The sequence below is a fragment of the Eublepharis macularius genome, chromosome 17, assembly GCF_028583425.1.
Source record: "Eublepharis macularius isolate TG4126 chromosome 17, MPM_Emac_v1.0, whole genome shotgun sequence".
Classification (NCBI taxonomy): Eukaryota; Metazoa; Chordata; class Lepidosauria; order Squamata; family Eublepharidae; genus Eublepharis; species Eublepharis macularius.
The window spans coordinates 18,723,340-18,745,281 of NC_072806.1; the positions used below are offsets into that span (position 1 = coordinate 18,723,340).

General features: G+C 45.4%; 1 protein-coding gene across 1 annotated transcript; it reads left to right on the top strand.

The window, feature by feature from the left end:
* Positions 1–4,398: 4,398 nt before the first annotated feature.
* On the top strand, positions 4,399–20,265 carry FKBP6 (FKBP prolyl isomerase family member 6 (inactive)). The gene is made up of 9 exons (XM_055001810.1): positions 4,399–4,488; positions 7,325–7,442; positions 9,080–9,169; positions 10,432–10,634; positions 10,757–10,876; positions 12,695–12,889; positions 13,461–13,570; positions 16,326–16,407; positions 19,984–20,265. The coding sequence occupies exons 1-9, from the start codon at positions 4,399–4,401 to the stop codon at positions 20,017–20,019; spliced, it is 1,044 nt and encodes a 347-aa protein (XP_054857785.1). The 3' UTR covers positions 20,020–20,265.
* The last annotated feature ends 1,677 nt before the right edge of the window (positions 20,266–21,942 follow it).

A 21,942-nucleotide genomic window follows, 5' to 3' on the forward strand; every position in this document is an offset into this window, starting at 1 on the left:
GTTGAAGAAGCAATATCAAATAAATATATATATTTTAATTTAAGAACTGGGAGAGTTCATGTCTATGATAGTGTGATCCCACCTTGTAACACTTGCGTTTATGATAACAACAATGAACCAACTTGAAAAGACATCTTATTTGGAACAGTAATTAAGCATATACAACAACAATCGCCATGTAATGATTCAGGCCTGTTGTATTCAAGCAGACCCGGCTCTCAGTCTTTCTGACTTGTGTCTTGCAGTCCCTTGAAGATGCACCAACTTGTAGCTGTGCTCTGCATTGGGATGTCTTCTGTTCTTTACAGGAGTTTCGAAAATATGAATAGAGATTGTTCGTTGAAAGGAGCGCTTCTGAGGTGAGAGTGCTTCTCCCCGCAGTTTCAGGCCCTCCAGTCTCTCAGGAAAAAATATACATATAACATCCATTTCAAATAGTCCCAACAATAATCAAAATACAAACTAACAGCCAATTAATATAAACACAATCCTCCCTTCCAGTAATTACTATAAGAAATTCTAGCTAAAATTTTAATAGAGAGTGTTCATAGAAAGGAGGCCTTCTGAGGTGAGGGTGGTTCTCCTTGCAGTTTCAAGCCCTCCAATCTCTCAGGGAAAATGCACCTTTTTTTCCTTATAAGGAATACCCAATTCTTTAATTCCCTCTAGTGGACCAAGGGCTACACATGCAATGACTGTAAGTTTGCATCTTCGTATGTGCACAGCCGTTACCCGACATCCCCTACAACTGACAATACTCACTCCCAGGGCTTTTTTCTGGGAAAAGAGGTGATGGAACTCAGTGGTGAAACTGAGGACCGCACAATGACGTCACTTTGGGTCAGCTGGAACAAGGGGGGAGTTTTTTAAAGTTTAAATCACCCTCGGCAAAAATGGTCACATGGCTAGTGGCCCTGCCCCTCTGTCCGGAGATCAGGGGGCGGGGCCACCGGCCATGTGACCATTTTCAAGAGGTGCCGGAACTCCGTTCCACTGCGTTCCCGCTGAAAAAAAGCCCTGCCCACTCCCCCCATCTCACATTGAAACTGAAACATTAAAATAATAACACCTCCCACAGTGCCCTGTATGAAAAGCAAGCAGGGCGGACACAACAATTGTAAAAAAAAACATGCTGCTGAGTCGCACCCAGCTTGTGGTGACCCCATCCCCTGGGTGTTCTAGGTGAGAGATGTACAGAGGTGGCTTGCTGTTGCCTTCCTCTGCCTACCAACCTCAATGATCATTGGTAGTGTGCTGTCCCACCCATGTATTGCCAACTCTGCTGAGCAACAAACCCAGGCTAGCTACGCCACTCTGTTTGGGCTGCTCAACTAGTGTAAACCTACAGACAGTACTCTGGAGCAGTTTCAGTAAATGAGAAATACCAGAGCTACACATGTGGGTGCGCAGTCGTACTAACAAGAGAAACCAAAAAATCAGAGGAAACATGAGCAAAGAAAAGAGATGACGTGAAGACGTTGCGCAGGCAGGTGCAACACTTGTGGGTGCAGGTGGGCATGAGAATGGCGTTATATTTCGTAAGGCATCAACTGGCAGTGATTCTACAGAGTCTCAGGTACAGAATGATCCTTTTCAACTTGAGATCTTTTCACTGGGGATGCCCAGAGATGAACCTGGCTCTGAGATTCAGCCTCTTCAAGAAACCCAAAATAAAAGATATGTGTAAACAGGCATCTCCCTTGAGAATGAGCATGACTGAGCCACTAGACATGCTCCAGTGTTGCTTCAGCATGAATGGTTGGTGAGTTTGCTGTCCTCTGCCTGGATAAATATCAGTCTAGCAAGCATTGCAGGATCATTTGCTGTGCGGAGTAAACTGCAAGCAACGTGCATTTTCAGGCATGGTATCTGCCCACCTGGGAGATTCTCTCCCCCTTCAAACTTTCTCAAGAACCCAAGACCTTTTGATTTCCCAAGGTCTTTGGATAATAAAATAGTTTTTATGTCCTGCTTCTGTCTATTCTGATTGTTAATTTCACTAAATGTTATCTTAAAATAGTTTTATCACAAGCTGCCTTAGAAGTATATCCAAGGAAAAACGCACATACCGTGTTCCCATAATAAATCCAATAATCTCAAATACAGATTTTTCCCCCCTGGAGGTACTTAACTGTAATTGCCCTGGTTGATATATCTATGCCTTAGAAGTATAAGCAAGGGGAAACAAAGTTTAACATTTTAAGGGCCACGTTTCAAAGAAAAGGTTTATTTTTTATTTTTAGTTCGGACTCCATTTGCATGTGATGGGCGAGTGTAATAAATTTTGTAACTACTTTAAGCCACCACATTGTTGTTGTTGTTTTCAAATGGTGCCCTGTTACACAATAATTAAAGTAACATCTAATTCTCAGCCAGGAGGAGAGAGAGAATACACATCCAGATGTTGTGGCTGCCCATCTGACCCAATAACCTGACCTGTTCGGGGAGGGGGGGATCTGACCTGTCCGGGGAGGGGCGGGGGATCAGTGGAGATTTTCCTCTGGTCTACCACATCCTCTTGCTTCCTTTACACTCTGCAGAATTACTGACTGGAAAGTTCCTTCTGATCCTGAGGAAATAGTTTATTGGTCAGAAAGTCTGGATCAGCTTTTGATTGGGTGTGAAAAGAAGATTCCTGATTTGGAGGGACCTCTTGAATACGAAGCAGAAAAGAGCAAACTTTCATCACTCATTTGCTATGTCCAGATGCCTGTTGTGGGAAAGAGGATCCAGAGAAACTGGAAACGTGAAGAAGGGATGGTGTAGGTGGATGCTCCAGGGACTGTGAATTATGATTTTCATTTATTTATTTTGTGGGGTATAATACCCCATTTGACCTGAGACTTACAGTTAGAGTGTGCATATGTCATAACAGTCATAAATAATCAAGAACGATGTTAAACAAAACAGACAGCTGTGCACACACACACTCGTTGAAGGTGTTTGGGACTGAGATGTCAATTGTTACGGTCTTTCCACAGTAGCTAGGAACTTCCACAATCTAGTCAGAGTCCTGATAACTAGAACATCCTGTTCTATATGCCCTTTTCTTGAAAGGGCAGGACGCAAATATCTCAGCTGAGGTGCTTCCACATCATACCACTTCTGTGTGGCAACTGTCTGCAGCAACACACAGCAGGGGAATTCAGTTCAAATAATCCATGTGCCGTAGTATAACAAAACAAATTACACAAATGAATCTGACCAGGTAAGACTAAAAGCAACTTTAAAACATCAGTAGCACTAAAACAGAACAGCTAAGAGCAAACAACAACCCATGAAAATCGTGATACTGAAAAAAGCAGGAAAAATCAAAGAAGAAAAAAGGGAAGTAAGCGAGCAGAATCGGGCCAATCAGTTAAGTCAGCTGCAATAGAAGAAAAAGAACCTGGCGAAGCTATGTACTACTTCAGGTCTTGCACGATAGTTTGCAGAAGTGGAAAGCGCCTACATTTAATTTCCTTTTCCTTCACGCTTTGCTGGATCCAAGCTGAATAAGTCAGTCAAATAAATGAGTAAGTCTGTGCCAGAGAGAGAGGGAGGATAATAATGTTGCATTAAGGTTGCCATTGCCAACCTCCAGGTAGTGCCCGGAGTTGTCCAGGAATTGCAACTAATCTCCAGACTACAGAGATCAGTTCCCCTGGTGAAAATGGCTGCTGTGGAGGATTAACTGACTGGCATCCCATCCCTGCTGATCTCCCTCTCCTCACCAAACTCCACTGCCTCCAGGTGCTGATCCTGGAGTTGGCAACCCTCTTTGCATATGGTTGGTGGGGCTGTAGTGCATTAAAATTTGCGAGACACTCTCCTTCTCAATCTACTTTAATAGGGCCATTGTAAAGATGACAGCAACGTAACTTATGTGAAGCACCTATATAGGGTTGCCAACGCTGGGTTACATAATTCCTGGAGATTTGGGGAGGGTGGAACCTAGGGAGGGCCTCATCTGGGACTAAGGCCATAGTGTCCACCTTCCAAAGCAGTCATTTTCTCCAGCTCCAGGTAATTCTGAGAGATCTTCCGGCCTCACCTGGAGGTTGGCAACCGTATGATCAGAAGGTTTTTCCCCTTCTTCCTGGAAAAGAAAATTTGTTCAAACCTTATTCTATATGGGTGCGACATTGTTTATGTGAGTTTACTTTGTACTTGTCGTATTTTTATTTTAATAACGAGTCCTGCGGCTGCTTAGAAACCTCCACGGAAGAGCAGACGAGCAAAGAAACTACATGTTCCAGCATGCCTCAGGGGAGCAAGGGATGGGTGGGCTGCTGAGGGGCGTGGCGAGCAGCTCCCGCCGCGGGCCTATTGGGCGAGTAGCTCGAGGGGCGGGATTGCAAGTTGCGCATGCTCTTTCCGGCTGCGCGGGAAGCTGGGCAGGGAGCTTGCAGGCGCGGAATGGAGGCGAGCGAGGGAGGTCGTCGGTCGGGCCGCGAAAAGCTGGACGGGACTCGCCCGCAGGCGGGGGACGGAGACGGTGGCACCGGGGTGAGGGATCAAGATTTGTGTTGGGACTCCAGAAGTCTTGAGCACAGCACCCTAAAGCATGTGCAGAGTGCATTTCTCGTCGCCCACCTGTCCCTCTCAAACCCTGCTCTCTCCAGGCTTCACCCCCAAATTCTTAAGTAATTTTCCAGTCTGGCTCTTGAAACCCTAGTCTAAACATGTTTGGAGGGGGTACTTCCTGGGCAAGTTCTCTGGACGTGCTCAGAGAAACAGCCTCCACTCCCAAAGTAAAAGAAACGGAGCTGACCCATTTTGTAAGAACTAACTGACAAAGTAAAGGCGCTGTACATTGTCACAAGTCAGACACACAGGCGAAAAATAACACTGGGTATGTGTGGAGTGCCTTTTCTTTGGGAAGGGAACCAGTTCCTAGTTTGGGGTCTTTGTGCATACAATGGATCTAAGGTAGGGTTGCTAACTTTGGGTTGGGAAATTCCTGGAGATTCAGGATAGTTTAGTTTGAGGAGAGGAAGCTCAGCAGGGGAACGTAGGGCCCACCTTCCAAAGCAGCCATTTCCTCCAGTGGAACTGGTTTCTGCAATCTGGAAATCTACAACCTACAGTTGCTCAACTGTAACCTAAGGTCATAATCCCCCTCCTCCCCCCAGCATGTGTAGATTGCCTTTGGGAACAAAGGGGAAGATACTTACAGAGACCCTGCTGTCAGTTTCCCTTCTCTAAAACATTTTTTGTGGTGGGAAAAATATGCGGGGAGGTATGCATTATTAGGGTCTGAGCCGGGAAAATATAAAGGGCACAGTGACTGTCTGGGCATATATAGAATGTCTCCTCCTGCAACAAAGAACTTTCACCTTTGTACTCTGAGGAGAGCAAGGAAAAGATAGAAGCACAGTTAGTGTTCAGAGATGCATCCTGTTTGGTTCTGATCTATAGGAAAATATGCTAGTTTTCAGTATAGATTGTAAAGGAACTTTGCACGAGAGGCTGTGCCCTTGCTGTTTTTAGAAATGGGACCCAAGGCAAGACACTTATCTAAACATGTTGATTTTAAAAGAAATCATCTTACAGAAAGTTGAGAATTTATAACCTTAAACACCAAATACCTAAAATACCTTTTGGCTTTACATACTTGTTTTCTGGCAGCTGTTCGGAAAGATGAAATTCTTCCAGCTAGCCAGGAGGGGAGGAAAGGTCTGCTCCAGTCCGTTTAACCCAGGCGTCAGTTGCAGAAATCCAGAAAGTAAACGTTTTCTTTGCGTAGAACTAAAAAGATGGACTGTGATGGGATCCAAAGCTTCTGATGCCCCCGCCAGCACCCTTATTCATAGACGCATGGAAGGTGGATGCACTGTGGAGGGGGAGAAAGCATTTTTTTAAGGGTCTGAAATGCTCAGGGTGGATAAGCAAAGGAAAAACAGATATTGGTTATTTTTATCATACATTCTAACCCTCAAGTATAGCCCCTTCTGCAGATACTTAAATCAGACAGAAAACAGTTCTGCAGACTTGGGAGACGGCCTCCCCGCCGCCGCCCCCCAAGTCTACAGCATACTCTTGGAAAAAATAGAGGAGGGTTTAAATCCCCCCAAATGCAAGAGGGTTGTCTTTGCAACCCTAAACAAAGCTCCTAATCCACTGGAGAAGTTGCTGCCATTACCGTTGAGGTCGCGAAGCTGAGGTTGGGGGGGGGGGTGTCCCTTTTTACTTCTCACAGATCTCTGCTTGTTTGCTTCTGTTTATGCTACTTGATGAAGAATAAATAATGGATACGCAGTGAGAAATGAGGGTGTGACAGAAGCATCTGTAAAGCAAGTACATACCTCAGTAAGCTGAAACATGAAATTTGAAGAAACCTGTGCAAGAATTGCGCTACAGGTGTTAAATTAGTTAGCAGTCTGGGAGATTGAGCTGTCTCATTGCTGCTGCTGTCTACCATGTGCTTACCTGGTACACAGCTGAGCTGCGCTTCTGCCTATTTGACCCCCCCCCCTCCTTTATACATATCTGCCAAGCGAAAACACTTCTCACATGCCATGAAGTATGCTCCAGTTTACTAACAATGAACAACCGACAACAAATGTAGGTTGCTCGTGATTCCATCTTCTGAATTGTTTATCGTACGGCTTGCATTGAGTAGTTTGTTGCTTACATTGATTTCTAATTCTGTAATCCTAGTCCTAAATCATTGTTCACTGGTCATTTTTTATGATGTCTGATTGCATTGTTCTAGATTCTGTAATCTGCCTTGTATAACAGCCAGAAAGGTGGGCTGTAAATAAAGGAAATAAATAAATGTGATCCTCTAAGGAGTTTTCTCCTCCAGATGTAGATGCATTCACAGTAGCAAACAACTGTCCACACAGCTCTTTCTGCTGCTCTTTTTTCATTTGGCTCCCCTTCCCACGGTCCACTTTCCACCCCTGGAGGACTTTGGGGGGGGGATTATTTTTTCTAATCAGCAGCAGTTGACAGTGCCAGTGATAAATGACAGCAGTATGTCAATTACTGATATTTTTTTTAAGTCCTATGGTGACATGGGAGGTGTGGCAGTTGAAAGCCCTGGGGCAAGGACAATGGCTGTGGGACCTACAAAAATGTGCACCTTCCTATCCACACAGCATGTTTTGACTGCAGTGTTTCCACCAGGTTTTGGAATGATCACAGCAAAGCAAGGAAAACCTAGACAGTGGATGATTAGGCAATGATGTCATGGGGCCGTTCCCCAAAAAACTGAATCCCTGCTCCAGATTGAATCCAAATGGGAGCAAAACCTCCATGCAAAATCAGCCTGACATGGTTACTGTTTTGTCTTTTTAATTCAGCACTTGACCTCGGTTTTTGTTTCCACTGCCACTAGTCTTCGTACCACCGATTGAGTCAACGGATGCAAGACGTTACTGGCGACAGAGGAGTATTGAAGGAGATTATCCATGCTGGGACTGGTGTCATAGTGCCTCCCGATGCTTCAGTATTAGGTGAAACTTTTGTGTTGAAAGACCTGCTTCAAGAATTTTACAGTGCCTTTTGTTCATATAGATGGTCTTATCTAGTGATGTCCACTAGACAAGCTGGCACGACATAGTGGTTAGAAAGTTGGACAGGGGTCCTCAACCTTTTTGAGCCCGTGGGCCCTTTGGAATTTTGAGAGGATGTGGTGATCACCATCCCAAAATGGCTGCTGCTGCTGGAGGCGGTGTGAAACCCAAAATGGCTGCCACAGGAGGCGGAGCCAAACATAACTCCCTTATCACTTTGCAAAAGAATTGCAAATAAATAAAAAGAATGAAAGTCTGAAGGCAGAATGGACTCACACACTGACTAAGGAAAGCCAGGATACTCACCAGTCTTCCTGATTCTCATTTGAATGCGAGCAGCTAATAAGCCCTTCCTTACAATGTCCCTGCTTACTTTCTAAAAAATTTGGTGGGCACCAAGGAAAGTACTGGTGGGCACTATGGCATGCACAGGTACCACATTGGGGAACCCTGGACTAAGACCTGAGATGACTTGAGTTTGAATCCCCCTATGCCATGGAAACTCACTGGGTAATTCTGGACCTGTTGCATCCTCTCAAAGCTTTTGTGAAGATAAAATGGAGCAAGGGAGAACAATGTGAAAAGTTGCTTTGGGTCCCAGTCAGGGGAAAGTGGGATATAAATTTTGGAAAATTCCATCAATTTCAGCACTTGAATAGAGTAATTATACCACAGATTATGCCATAGATTTATGCCTTTTCATTAATTCCATTGGTATGCCCAAAAGGAAGCACTCTGTTGTGGGCAATCTGTTCCCAGTTGCAAACTCCTTGGTAGCTACTTCTAACTGGGCTGAAGAATCAATCTCATTGACCAGCACTGAGAAATTTAGCAAATTGGTCTTTCCAAGACAAGGATTAACTATTTATTTTATTTTGATTTGAAGACAAAAATAACTGTCAAATGACCGGAATGGTTTTTTTAAGCAGAAATTGTATCTTCTGTTTGTGGTTTTCATTTAGTGAGGAAATGTGAACTCTTAGGGCTTAACTACAAAATACACCTGATAAGTGTCATATCACAGGTGCGCAACTGGACTTGCGGTCAGACGTATATCAGGGAACTCACCTTAAATATCACTCCTTTGGTGCAGTGAGGGAGCGCTGTGAGGGGGAAGGAGGAGCTTCCAGTTTCCCTTTTACCCCATTTTCACCAGTGGAAAGGGAATAGCTTTTCGCCCCTTTTCTCTGGATCCATGTAGGAGGGAAAGTGTAAGCTAATTTGGCCCTCAGTTCAAGGCCTTTGTGTATTTAGGAAGAGCAGAGGACTTTTTGTCAGGCAGTTCCCTCAGGTTTTCAAAATATGGAGAATCTTGAGTTTCTGTTTTCTTGTTTGGAAATGAGTGCAGGATAACAGACACCCCAGCACCTGAAGTAACATGAGCAAATCTGACACCATCTTACTCGTTAGAACAGATGCAGCTGTTGTGTTCTCATCAGAGAGCGTCTGGGAAAACTCAGCAAAATTTAACACATGGTAAAAGGAAAATCAACAGTTGACTACTGACGACCTAAGTAATACGGAGGGTGTTCCAAGCATAAGTTGATTTGTTCCCTTCTGATTTTGAACTTCCTCAGTGAAATTTTCGGGGTACTTGGAACACACGGACAGACCCTTTGACACAAACTGCTTCAAAAGAAATCTGAGACTCATGAAACTTGGCGAAGGTGAGTTCAGGTTTGCAAAGTAGGCTTGTGAACAGTATAGAATAAGTCTTATGGGGGTGTGAAAACCATTCATGCTCTGTGCTGGTAAGCATATGTCACCTACTTCTGTCTGAATTTCACTTCCTCTGTTCTCCTCATCTTCTGCATCTTCTCTCACGCTCTTTTGTGGTAATCCTGCACTGTCTGCTGTAGCACAGTGGTTAAGTGGTTCAGCTGCGAATCAGCACTCTACTGGTTCGAATCCCACTACTGCCATGAGCTCAGTAGGTGGCCTTGGGTAAGCCACTCCTCTCAGCCCCAGCTATATTGTGGGGACTATAATAACTGTAACTTGTTCACCGCTCTAGGTGAGGCACTAATCTATTTAGCAGTATATAAGTGCTGCTGCTGTTGTTGTTATTTTTATCTTTCTTCCTCTCCCATCCTTAGGCCTCTGGCCATGGGAGTTCTAACGCCTGCAGCCATTCTAGAGCACATGGGGCTAGTACAGGGGTCACCATCTGGTTGAGTCTTTGGGCACGTACTGAATTTGGAGAAAGGGTACTGGGCGCCACCCCAAAAGGGCTGCTGCATTTCACACCAGTTGTTTGTGTAGGTCAGTGTTTTGACTGCGCTTCTTCCTTGTCCAACACCATATCCAGTTCTGCTGGGTAGCCTTTGTAAACTTGAATCTATTTACTGTTCATTATTCAAAAAATATTGTTATTCAATTGTTTGAGAAGACAGACCTGTATTGTAATTTGTACTGCTTAGGAAATGAAGATTAAGAAATAATAATAATAACAAGAACTTTCGATTTATATACCATCCTTAAGGACAACTTAACAGAGCTGTTTACACAGTGTGTTGCTATTATCTTCACAGTTTACACAGTGTTTTATTATTATCCTTATGACAAGCACCCTGTAAGGTGGGTGGGGCTGAGAGAGCTCTGAGAGAGCTGTAACGGACCCAAGGTCACCCAGCTGGCTTCAAGTGGAGGAGTGGGGAATCAAACCTGGCTCTCCAGATTAGAGTCCTGCCGCTCTGAACCACTACAACAAACTGTCATCTTACAATGGAGGCAACTGTCTCGGGCTCCTCTGAAACATCTCCTGTTCTAAAAAAGATGGAAGAAAACCAAGATTGGCTTTATGCTTTGGAGAAGAAGGAAGAGGGCACCAGGAAACGCACCGGTGGGTGCTAGTTTGGGCATCACTGGAATGGTAACATGGCATACGCATTTCAGAAATAAACTTATTATTTCCCTTTTATCTTTCCAGATATTACGCTGCGGGGTATGGCGGTTGGGCTGCTGACCATGAAGAAAGGGGAGCTGGCCCGATTTCTCTTCAAGCCAGATTATGCCTTTGGAACGGCAGGCTGCCCTCCCTTGATCCCCCCGAATGCCACCGTCCTGTTTGAGATCGAACTGTTGGATTTCTTAGACACTGCGGAATCCGACGAGTTCTTTGACCTGACACCTGTGAGATTACTAGCCCAGGACTGAGTTGTTTGAACCAGTGTTTGTCCTTCATGTGCTCTGACATAAAAGCTCAAAATTTTAAAAAGGCTGTCTAATAAATATTGTGGCTTCCTTTTACACAGGAGCAACAGGAGAGGTTCTCCCTACAGAAAGTGCTGAAGGTGGCAGAAACTGAGCGGGAGTTCGGCAATTACCTCTTCCGCCAGAGGCACTTCATGGATGCCAGAGAAAGATACAAGAGAGTAAGTGAGGCAGATGTGAAGGTTAGAGGAAGGCACATTCTCTAGAGCGGTGCAGAATGCAAAGGAAAAGCATCGCCTGGACTTTTGGAGTGGTTACAACTCAGCGGTGGGTCCCTTGTTCCATCCCTGAATTGTCCAATTAAAGATTCTCGGATAGCAGATGACGGGGAAGATCTTTCCACCCGTCAGAGGAGACATCACTGAGATACGCAGACCAGTACTCTGACTTGGTATACATCAGTTTTATGTGTCCTGAGCTTGTTGCCACTTCTGTACCCTGTTTGCCCAAAAGGCAAATCTAGAAAGCATTGGTTTCCAGCTCTTTGAGAGGGGCCTTCTGGAAATGACTTCCCTTCCTTGGTATACACCAGGGGTCATTTTGTAGAAAAAGAGCTGGAGGAACTCATTAACATAACTCATTAGCATATGACACGCCTCTTGCCATCACCGGAAGTGTGTCGTTAGTATAACTGATTTGCCTATGCCACCCCCCTGACATCACCTATTCTGGCTGTTTTGGACCCAATCCTGGCCATTCAGGGCCAGAATTGGGCCCAAAATAGCAAAACGGGGCCCAAAATGGTCAGGATCGAGCCGGTAATGAGTGGGAGAATGATCCACCACCCGTCAGAGGCCTGATCCAGCCCCAATCCTGGTTGAAACTGGCCCAAAATGGCCGAGAGTCAGGTGGGCGGGGGCACCTGACGTGACCTCTTGGGGGAACTGCCGGAACTGCGTTCCTGTACATTCCCCCTCGAAATGAGCCCTGGTATACACTGACTTGCCCCGCAACACAGAAGAGTTGCCTTACACCAAGTCACACCAGTGGCCCACCTCACCATATTTTGTGTACTTACTGCTGCTCATTGACATTGCAGGCCCTAGAAGGGGCTTTCTGAGCCTTGCTACCTGAGATCTCATTAAATGGAAGTCCTTGGGATTATATTTAGGCCATTCTGCAGGGGGATCCATCACAGAGCAGCAGCTCCCAAGTAGCAGTTGTACAGCTCAAAGCAGGGTGAAATAACTACCTAGTCTGTGGGCAGAGTCCCATGCAATGATAGAGCAAGATTCAAGTCCTGTAGCACCTTAAAGAGCAACAAGGTTTCCAGGGTATAAGTTGTCAAAGAGTCAAAGCTCCCTTTGTCAGACAGCTTTGACTCTTGAAAGCCTATACCATGGAAATTGTGTTCTTTAAGGTGCTACTGGATTGAAACCTTGTTCTTCTACTGCAGACCGACACAGCTATGCACCTGAAACCAACTACGTGCGATAATGACCATGCCAGTGAACCCTTCCTGGGTTCATTTTGGTTTAGCATAGTGACTGTTACCAAGACCACTGTAATGAGGGACCAATGGTGAAATTGGCATTCATCACCTCCTGGGAATGCTTTGAAACATGTGCTGAAGCTGGAGGCTGAATTTGAATGGTACCAGGGCAAGAAACCTGATCGTATCTGCCATTTCAGTAGCGCGTCTACCTTCTGTAGTCTTGTCTGTGCTTTTGTTTCCATTGAGGACAGTACAGCTTTGTGTCTCCCCGCCCCTGCACACTCAAGATTTCTAACTACATGGATCTGTCGTTCACTCGAAGTCACAAAAAAGGACTTCTTCCAAAAAAAAAAAAGTTTTCTTCTTTGGAAACTTTTAAGTGTCCCATCAGTCCACCTGTGAAAACCTACCCTGCTCCAACATGCATGGCAATTCCACATTAGTGCACGTGGAGGTCCAGTAGGAGATTCTACCTACTCGTTCCACATGTCAAATCTCTTAGTTAAATTATTTTTTTAAGTGCTTGTTTATTGTGCCTGCGCAGGCTTCTTCAGTCTTGCTCCGTGTGGCTGCCAAGGAGGACGAACAAGAAAAAGTAGATAGCGCCAAACTGCTGGTCTTCTTGAACTTGTCCATTACTTACTTGAAACTTCAGCATCCTACTCGGGCACTTTTCTATGGAGAAAAGGCCGTGGAGCTAGATCAGAAAAATGCCAAAGCCCTGTTCCGGTGCGGCCAGGTAAGTAGCTGTTTTGAGAATATGGCAGAGGCCGGTGTTAAAAGAGGATTTGGTCTAGATTCATTCTACGGAATTGCCGAGGGCTGGTTTAAAAGTCTGAAACCATGTATTGGGGGTGCAGGTGTTACAGTATGCAGACATATTTTAAATACTTCAGTTGCAGTGTTCCTGAAGCTCTGAAAGCCAGAATCAGAATGGTGAAATCTTGCCATGTAGACCTCCCTTCTGTTGCATAGCATTTCTTCAACACTGTATTGGATTTTTGCTAATGTTACATCTTTGTAAACTTGTATTTATTTGTCCTGTGGCATTGTTTATTGAAATGTCTTTGATATTGACTGTGCTAATCTCCCTCTATGTAATCTGTCTTGGGTCTCAGTGAAAAAGGCGGACTATAAATGTCATAAATAAATAAACTAGTGCTTTGGGAGGAGAAAGAAGAAAACAGGTGCTTAAGCATTGGTGCTCTGTCAGTGAATTGGAGGCTTGCTTCTCTTTCGGGGGAGCTTCCAGACCGTAAGCATTTTTCATAGGTTTAACTGTATTTCACTGATATTCTTCTAAACTCCAGGCATGCCTCTGTCTGGCAGAGTACAAGAAAGCTCGTGATTTTCTTGTCCGAGCACAAAAAGAGCAGCCCTTTAATCATGACATCAACAATGAATTGAAGAAGCTGGCCAGGTGAGGGAGCCCTTTCTTCACTTCACTTAGCAGACTTGCTTCACTGGAATAAAGCAAGGAGACCGTGGCATCTTTAGAGCCCAGATAATTTAATTGGGGCAGAAGCTTTTGTAAGTCACAGAACGGTTTGTCAGAATGAAATGCATCCTTCTTCCGCTTTGGTGGTAGGATATGTCCAGGTTTCTTCCTCGAAGCGCTTTATGGTTGATGCATCCTTCTGATCTTGTCTCTTAAGCTCGCTTCCAGGGTCAGCAAGTCTTTTTGTATTTGTATAAATGCTGTTCAGGGATTACTGGTTCCTTTGGGTAAAAGGAAATCTCTCAGGGCCAAACTTGATGTTACCTCTAACTTGTGACTGCCATGGGGAACTGAAACCGGACTGTGCCACCGGGGCCCGATTCGGATCAGGGTTGTGGGGAAAGTGGGGGATCTGCCCCCTCCATCCTCTTCCCTGTGCTGCTTTCTTGACCTGAAACGACATTCAAGGTGCCGTTAGCCCCATCAGGGGGCAGATGTCCTCAGGGCTATTTTGACTCAGAAAAACAATACTAGGTAGGGGGGAGGCTGAAGCCCCCCTTCCTCCCATGCTACAGTCCCAGTTTGCGGCATATCAACATTGAGTTCTCATGGGGAAGTTGCAACCACCAGTCCCTGTGTTAGCTGTGATCTAGGTGTAATGTCTGCCCTTATTAACTCACTTCATTTGGATAGCAGGGGGGGGGGCGGAACACAGCCCAATAATGAATTAGGTGCCCAAGAGGTTGAATTAAACCAAAATGAGCAAATAGTGTAAAAGTAACTGAAATTAAAAATGCTACCCATCAGTAAAGGCATAAGGAGGGGTCCACAGATTTTACTACTCTTGCTGTAAAGATTGAGTTACCATAGACTTCTATAATTAGGATCCTGCTGGGTAGTTCCTATGTTTTATATGTCAGTCATGGAGTTGCCTATGCTCTGTTTCATCTTCAGATCTGTATTGGATTTCTGCTGTTTTTTTAAATCTTTGCAAATGTGCATGTACGTACCTATTACATGCTTATTGAAATGTCTTTGATAGATATTGACTTACTGATTCACACTGTGTAATCACCTTGAGTCTCAGTGAGAAAGACGGACTACAAATGACATAAATAGTAATAATAATAAAGAATTAAAATAAAGCTAGATGTACATGACACTTTAGTACAGCATCTTCCCCTTATGTTGACAGATTTAACAGGATACTGGCAAGTCTGGCATACTGGCAGATACTGGATATCGGGTAAGTCACGTACAGTTGACTGGAACAAGCTGTGATCAACCAGTCGTACACGCTTCGGCCTGAACAGCCCTCTTTAGTGGTCATTGATCAATTGCTGTATCCTACTTAGGATAAAATAGACCTGTCCAGGCTCAGAATAATTCTAAAGATTTAGTATAAGTGGTCATAGAATGGGTTAATATAAATCTAATTTATATTTAGATTTATATTAACCCATCCGTCCTAACCTCCACCCTAACAGGTACGCTTACGTTCTGTACAGAACGGGGTGGTGGTGTTATATTTAACATCCCGTGGACCTTTTCAAAGCCTGATCAGGACAAACAATTTTTCTGGACACGCAAGGTCAAAATGTACGGTTGGTTGATTTTTTTCCTGGTCAGTTAGATGCGACTTACAGGATATCTTGATGTTTGCTAGTATCCTGTTGAATCTCTCAACATACTGGAAAGTGTCATGTATATGTATAGCTTTATTTGAAATCTTTTGACTTCACTGTTCTCCATTTCATTTTAAATGGTTGTAGTATTTTGAAGTGTAGTTTTGTAGTATTTCAGATCTCGCTTTCGCTCATTTCGTTTTTGTTTTTCTCTCTCCATTTGGATTACTGGTTCATTTTCTAATGTGGTTTATGTTCATTTTCTATTTCCTGTAATTCTGAAATTATATGTATATGAAGCTTGTGTATATGAAGCTGTGTTAGTTCATTAACAGCCATTTAAATGCTGCTGTGAGCTGATTTGCAACACCATCCAAAGCAAGTCTGCTCGAAATCCTGCTTGGCTCTCCTCTCAGGAAGGTGTTAAGATCACAGTGTCCATCACTTAGAAGAAGCCCTGGATTTGATGGTGATGGAGAGTTAGTGGGTGCCTGGTTTCACACTCTCCCAGATTTATGGTGGCTGCTACCCTGCAGATAGTGAACATTGAACTTGTGGTGGGGGTGGGGAGAGAACGCCTTTTTGTTTTAAAGCTTTAAAATTAGAGTAAGAAATGGCAAGATGCAAGTGGTCCTTAGTGCTTTGGCCTGCACCTGAGAGCCAAAACACACGTTAAGAAATACCTAGGTTCAGCACGTGTTCTCTTACCTCAAGGTTTGCCGGGATCTGTAGGCGTCCTGGAAGCTTAAAGTTTAGCATTTACAGAGCAGCAAAAAGGGGAAGGGAAATACAGGCGCCTGTATTTTAAGCTTTAAGCTTCCAGGACGCCTTTAAGCTTCCAGGACGCCTACAGATCCTTTAAGCTTCCAGGACTTTAAGCTTCCAGGACGCCTACAGATCCTTTAAGCTTCCAGGACGCCTACTTTAAGCTTCCAGGATGCCTACAGATCCCGGCAAACCTTGAGGTAAGAGAACACGTGCTGAACACGTATTTCTTAACGTGTGTTTTGGCTCTGAGTTGTATGTTTCAGCTTCATTTCAAACCAGGTGCTTTTTAAACAGAGCCTGGGACCAAAGACAACAGGGGTGGGGGGTTCTGCTTTCTTTTGCAGCTGTTACAGACATTACAAGGACAAGGAGAAAGAGATGTGCTCCAGGATGTTTAGCTGCCCTCCAGCAGGAGAAGAATTAAAGGTAACGGAGTTGGCGTGACGCATGCTGGGTCTTCTGTGGTTCTGGCTTGCATTTTGAAATCAAGCCCCCCCCCCCCCAGTCTAAGGATTTCAGCAGGAGGCTGTATGTGTGTGCACGTGCGTTTTAGCTACTGTGTATGTGCTAGACAGGATTGCAGACAGAGACAACTGCATCGCTATGGTGGCTCAAGGTCAGTGGTGCTCACTGCTAAGAGCCATTATTCACACTTATCCCCACCAAAAGAGCCACATGGCTACTATATTGTTCTGAGGATAATAATAACACGCTTTGTAAACCGCTCTTGAGTGTGGCATTGGGTTATCCTGAAGGGCAGTATATAAATCAGATGTTGTTGTTATAATACCTGATAGCATGGTAGCTGATAGCTACCCATCTGCTACCGTGCTCAGTTCAAGGTATTTGTTATCACATACAAAGCTCTTCACAGCCTTGGCCCGGCATACCTATGGGACCACTTCCCTTCCTGGGTTCCTCCACGACAGTAGAATAGGGTCTCCTGCAGGTGCCACCCTGCCCGTGGGCAAAATCAACAGCAAGCCCATACACGGGCTTTCTCAGAACCCTGTGAAACGGCCAGCTTGAGGAGGCCAGGAGAGCTCCCACTCTCCTAGCTTCCTGCAAAGAATGCAAAACCGAATTATTCAAAAGGGCTCTTGTACTGTGGGGAGGGGTCTCAGATGCTCCACTAGTGAGTTAGGGACCGTAGACTTCACCACTGTTTGCCTTATGTACTACCTGTTGTCTATTGGATTCTTACTAATGCTGTGTCTTTGTAAAATTGTGTTTATTTACCCTATGGCATTGTTTACGAAGTTGTCCTTGATACTGACTGTACTAATTTCACACTGTGTAATCCGCCTTGAATCTCAGTGAGAAAGGTGGACTATAAATGACATACATACATACAGTAGATATAACTACTAATACAAAATATGTCACAACAGCCTTTTCTATTAACAGAGAAACCCTAAGCATGTTCTAATAAAATGTACATGTTGATAAAATTGGGTTAACAGCAGGGCTTTTTTTCAGCTGGAACGCGGTGGACTGGAATTCCGGAACCTCTTGAAAATGGTCACATGGCTGGTGGCCCCGCCCCCTGATCTCCAGACAGAGGGGAGTTTAGATTGCCCTCCGTGGAGGGCAATCTAAACTCTCCTCTGTCTGGAGATCAGGGGGCGGGGCCACCAGCCATGTGACCATTTTCTCCACAGGCAACCCACTGAGTTCCACCACATCTTTTCCCAGAAAAAAAACTCTGGTTAACAGGGCATTGTAGTCTTTTGCTAGCTGCCCACCTGCTACAGTACCTCCTATTTGGCTTAACGCTTAAAGCTTCCTAGAGAGCAAAGGCTAGGCAGCCTTATTGTGAGCAGAATGTTTAGATTTAACTACATTTTAAAAAAAACGCTAGCCTAATCTTTAACCTTTCAAAATAAGCAAACAAGCAAAAACACCCCCACACACAAGATGGACCAGTAAGGCATAATCCAGGATTTTTCAACCTGTTTTGAGCCTTCAGACGCTGTTGGAGTTCTGACATGGGATGGTAAGCAATTACAAAATGGCTGCCCCAGGAGGCAGAGCCAATGACAAAATGGCTTCCACAAGAGGCAGAGCCCAGCCATAAAATGTCAGAGAGTGAGATCAGGCAGAACTCTTCCCACATTTACAGCAGAAGCTATGTTGGACAGGATGCCTTTTAAAATGAACCTATCATTTAAAAATGTTTTCTTGTGTACATACACTTCTTCACTGCATGACTGAAGGTAAGACTTCTGTTCTACGGTGGCAGTGACTGCTGAAGCAACTTGCACAACAATCAACTCTCCAGCAGCCAGTCAGAAGCCCTGCTGAGCAAAAGCCCCACCTGGCCCTGCCCACTTTCTAAAAACACTTGGTGGGTGCCATGAAAGGTGTTGGTGGGCGCCCCAGCACCTAAGGGCATCCTGTTGGAGGACCCCTAGGGTTATCTCTGAAACAGGCATGCGGTGCGTGCATCGTTTGTTCAGCCGTTGCCTGGCTTGTGCATGCAAGCAGGAAGTGCCCTTGTTGCTGCATGCTCTGCGTGCACCTACAGGAGCAGTCTCGCTTTGAAGGCAGTGGAGCCCACCTCATCTGCACAGTTCTCCCCCACCTCCCCCAGGCTCCGCTTTTGATTCTGTAGCCAATGGAGGGGAATGAAAGAAACAAACTGATCAAATGGTCCTCTGAATAGCTAAAAGGGTTCCAGCTTGAGTAGTACTGCCTGCTTCCCCCCTCCTTTTTTTAATTAGCTGCATGCAAGGACTTGCGACTGGATGCATTCAGAGCGGATGACAGGATATTTTTAGTTTGGACCCCCAGCTTGTTACTGAGCAAGATACCTTTGTAACCCCGGGTGCTGTTTCTCCTCCAAGTCTCAGCAAAAAAATGCCTGCCTCTGTCTTATGTAGAGGAGGTGTGAAATTGGCAGGGTGGAATTGGGGTTTTTCAGCCGGGTACCAAGCGTTACATGATATGTTTTCACACCTTTAAAAATACAGCTGTATTTGGCTTGCCCTTTTCAGGCAGTTCCAGAGTTGCTGGGCTAGACTAGAGTAGAGCCGAGCAGGCAGGAGGCAGCAGGTTCTGTACTGGGAGCATACAGCCAAGCGACATTCTGTCCCAACTTTAGTGTCAGCCCTGCTGGTGGATGAAGGATTGTGCCTGGCTTATCCAGCTTCCAAAATCCTGGAATGACAACTCAATAACTGTGCTTATATACCACTCTTTTAGACAGATTAGAGTGGTGAGCAAAGTCAGTGTTCGCGTCCCTATAGGTCAGCTGGGGAGCTGGGCTGAGAGGAGTGGCTTACCCGAGGCCACCTACTGAGCTCAGTGCAGATTCACACCTCAACCAACACAAGTCTCTTCCTTGGTCATTTGCGGATAGGTAGAATTGCCATCATGCTATGATTATGACTAGAGATGGTCACAAACCGAAATACGAACCAAAGTTCATCACGAACCAGGCTGGGTTTTTTTTCCTTTTGGTTCGCGAACTGCAGTTCATCAGAGTTCATTTCTGATAAGATTTTTAGAGCGGTTCTTTTGGTTTGTTTTTTGGTTCGCCACTGCAGGCAGCTTGGCACTGATAAATCTGTTACCTAGGCAATGGGGGGGGATGGGCTTTCTGCAGCCCCAGAAGTGACACATGCACGAACCAAATGAACCAGTTTGTGAACCGGGCAAGTTCATGGCAGTTCGTGAAACAGTGAAACGCCATTTTCCCGGTTCGTGACCATCTCTAATGATCAGTTGACACTGTTAAGCTTTGGAGGGGCTGTGGCTCAGTGGAAGAGCTTCTGCTTTGCATGCATGGTTCAGTCCACGGCATCTCCAATTAAACAGACTGGGCAGTAGGGGATGTGAAAGACTTCTGCCTGAAACCCTGTAGAGCTGCTGCCAGTCAGAGTAGACAATACTGATCTTGATGGACAAACGCTCTGATTCAGTATAAGGCAGCTTCACATGTGTGGAAGATGATTCCGCCAGTTTAGGGGCTTTGAGTGACTGTGGTGTTGGTCATTTCAGAGTCCCGTTCTGCAGAAGAAAGAAGCAGGCCCATAACAGGAGGGAAGTCCTGCTCCCGGCATAGTTCAGGCCCCTCGCTTCCTTCAAGATCCAGAACTGAGAAGACGGTGAGGTGGTTTGGTTGGTTTTCTTTCAAAACAAATGCCGTGTTTCTCCAGGTGTTGCTTCTCGCCAGTGGCGTTCTGAAGCCAGGAGTATTAAAAGCTCCTGTTGAACAGAAGACGTTTCCCATCAGATGGAAAGAGAATCCTCCAGTGCTGGGGAACTGTTACTTTATTTGGAGACCAGCTTGTGTACCTTAGTTTTCTGCCATGGCAGGGAGCTGCACCATGCCTCTGTATTATTGTCTATCTGAAAATGTTCTGAGAAATGTGTTCTCTAGCTGGAAAAAAATAAAATTGCTTCTAAGATGAAAACACAAGGCTAGAGCCGGTTTGTTGTGCAAGGTTGAGTCTCTTGAGGAGGCAAAAGAAATCATTATCTTGTGTTTGCCCTGGTCATGTTGCTGTCTTGGAATGTGAAATGGCTCTTGTCTCTCCCTTTGTCTCCTCTCCTCCCTCTCCTCTCTTCTCTTCTCTTCTCTCCCCTCCTCTCTTCTCCTCTCTCCCTCTCTCTTCTCTCTCCTCCCCCTCCTCTCCTCTCTTCTTTCTCCCTCTCCCCTCCTCTCCTTCTCCCTCTCTCTTCTCTTTCGTCCCCCTCCTTTCCTCTCTCCTCCCTCTCCTCTTTCCTCTCCCCTCCTCTCCTCTCTTCTCTCTCCCTCCCTCTTCTCTCTCCTCTCCCCTCCTTTCTCTCCCTCTCTCTCCTCTCTCCTCCCCCTCCTCTCCTCTCCTCTCTCCTCCCTCTCTTCTCTCTCCCCCCATCTCTTCTCTCTCCCCTCTCTCCCCTCTCTCTTTTTTGAGATTAACATTAACACCTTACATAATACATAAGGTTTCAGATGCTCCCCCCACCCCACCCCAGGAGGATTGGGACTTGTAACTGAGCCACACAGCAACCACAATGCGATGTGCCAGTGGCACGCTTTTTCCTCCTTTGAAATAAAAGATAGAGAAAGGAGGGAAAACAGGACAAAGGAGAAAGGGGAGAATGGGGTGATAATGCAGAAAGAGAAATGGACAGGTACCTTTAGCTCAAATCTGTACTTTTTCATTGTGAGTCCCAAATGTGAAAAGGGTGGAAGGCTTGTATACAGTGGCTGAGAGTGTGAGCCACCATCTCTCAAAGGGGCTTGATCAGAAGGCGCATGATGAACCTTGCTGATGGGAAGTCTCCTGAGGGGACCCCTCCCTTCCCCTCTAATGCCACCTTGAGTTATCTGATGGAAGAAAGCCAGAATATAAATGTACTAAAATAATCTCCATCTTCAACCCTCAGTCTGCAGTAAAGGGAGGATAATACTTCCCTACCTTTAGAGGGATGTGGTAAGGATTAGTACCACAACAAAGTGTGGGAACGCTTGAAGAGGGCTGCTGCATGCCTGAGCCAAACGGCAGAAAGTCCTTCTCTGTTCTGAAAAACCAGAGCTTTGATTAGTATCCTTCTCTGTATAGCTTCTGGCTGCCTAATTCGTATTTGTGGCCGGGCCTGGCAGTATGGCTGGGCAAGTAGGTGGGAAGTAGTATCCAGGTATACTGGTGGGCCTGTATGTTCTACTGGTAACTGGCACTGGCAGCCACTGTAGCTGAGATCATCTCTGATTACAGTCGTACTTTCTTTTTCGCCAGCTGGCCTCCCAAAGAATTCTGGGACTGGTAGTTCACGAGGGAGCGTGAAACATGATTATTACCCAGCCAGAGTGGCATGGCATGGTGGTTAGAGTGTCAGACTAGGATCTGGGAGGCCCAGGTTCAAATCCTCACTGCCATGGAAGCTTGCTGGGTGACCTTGGGCCAATCACACCCTCTCAGCCTACCTCACAGGGTTGTTGTGAGAATCACATGGAGGACAATGTGTGCTGCT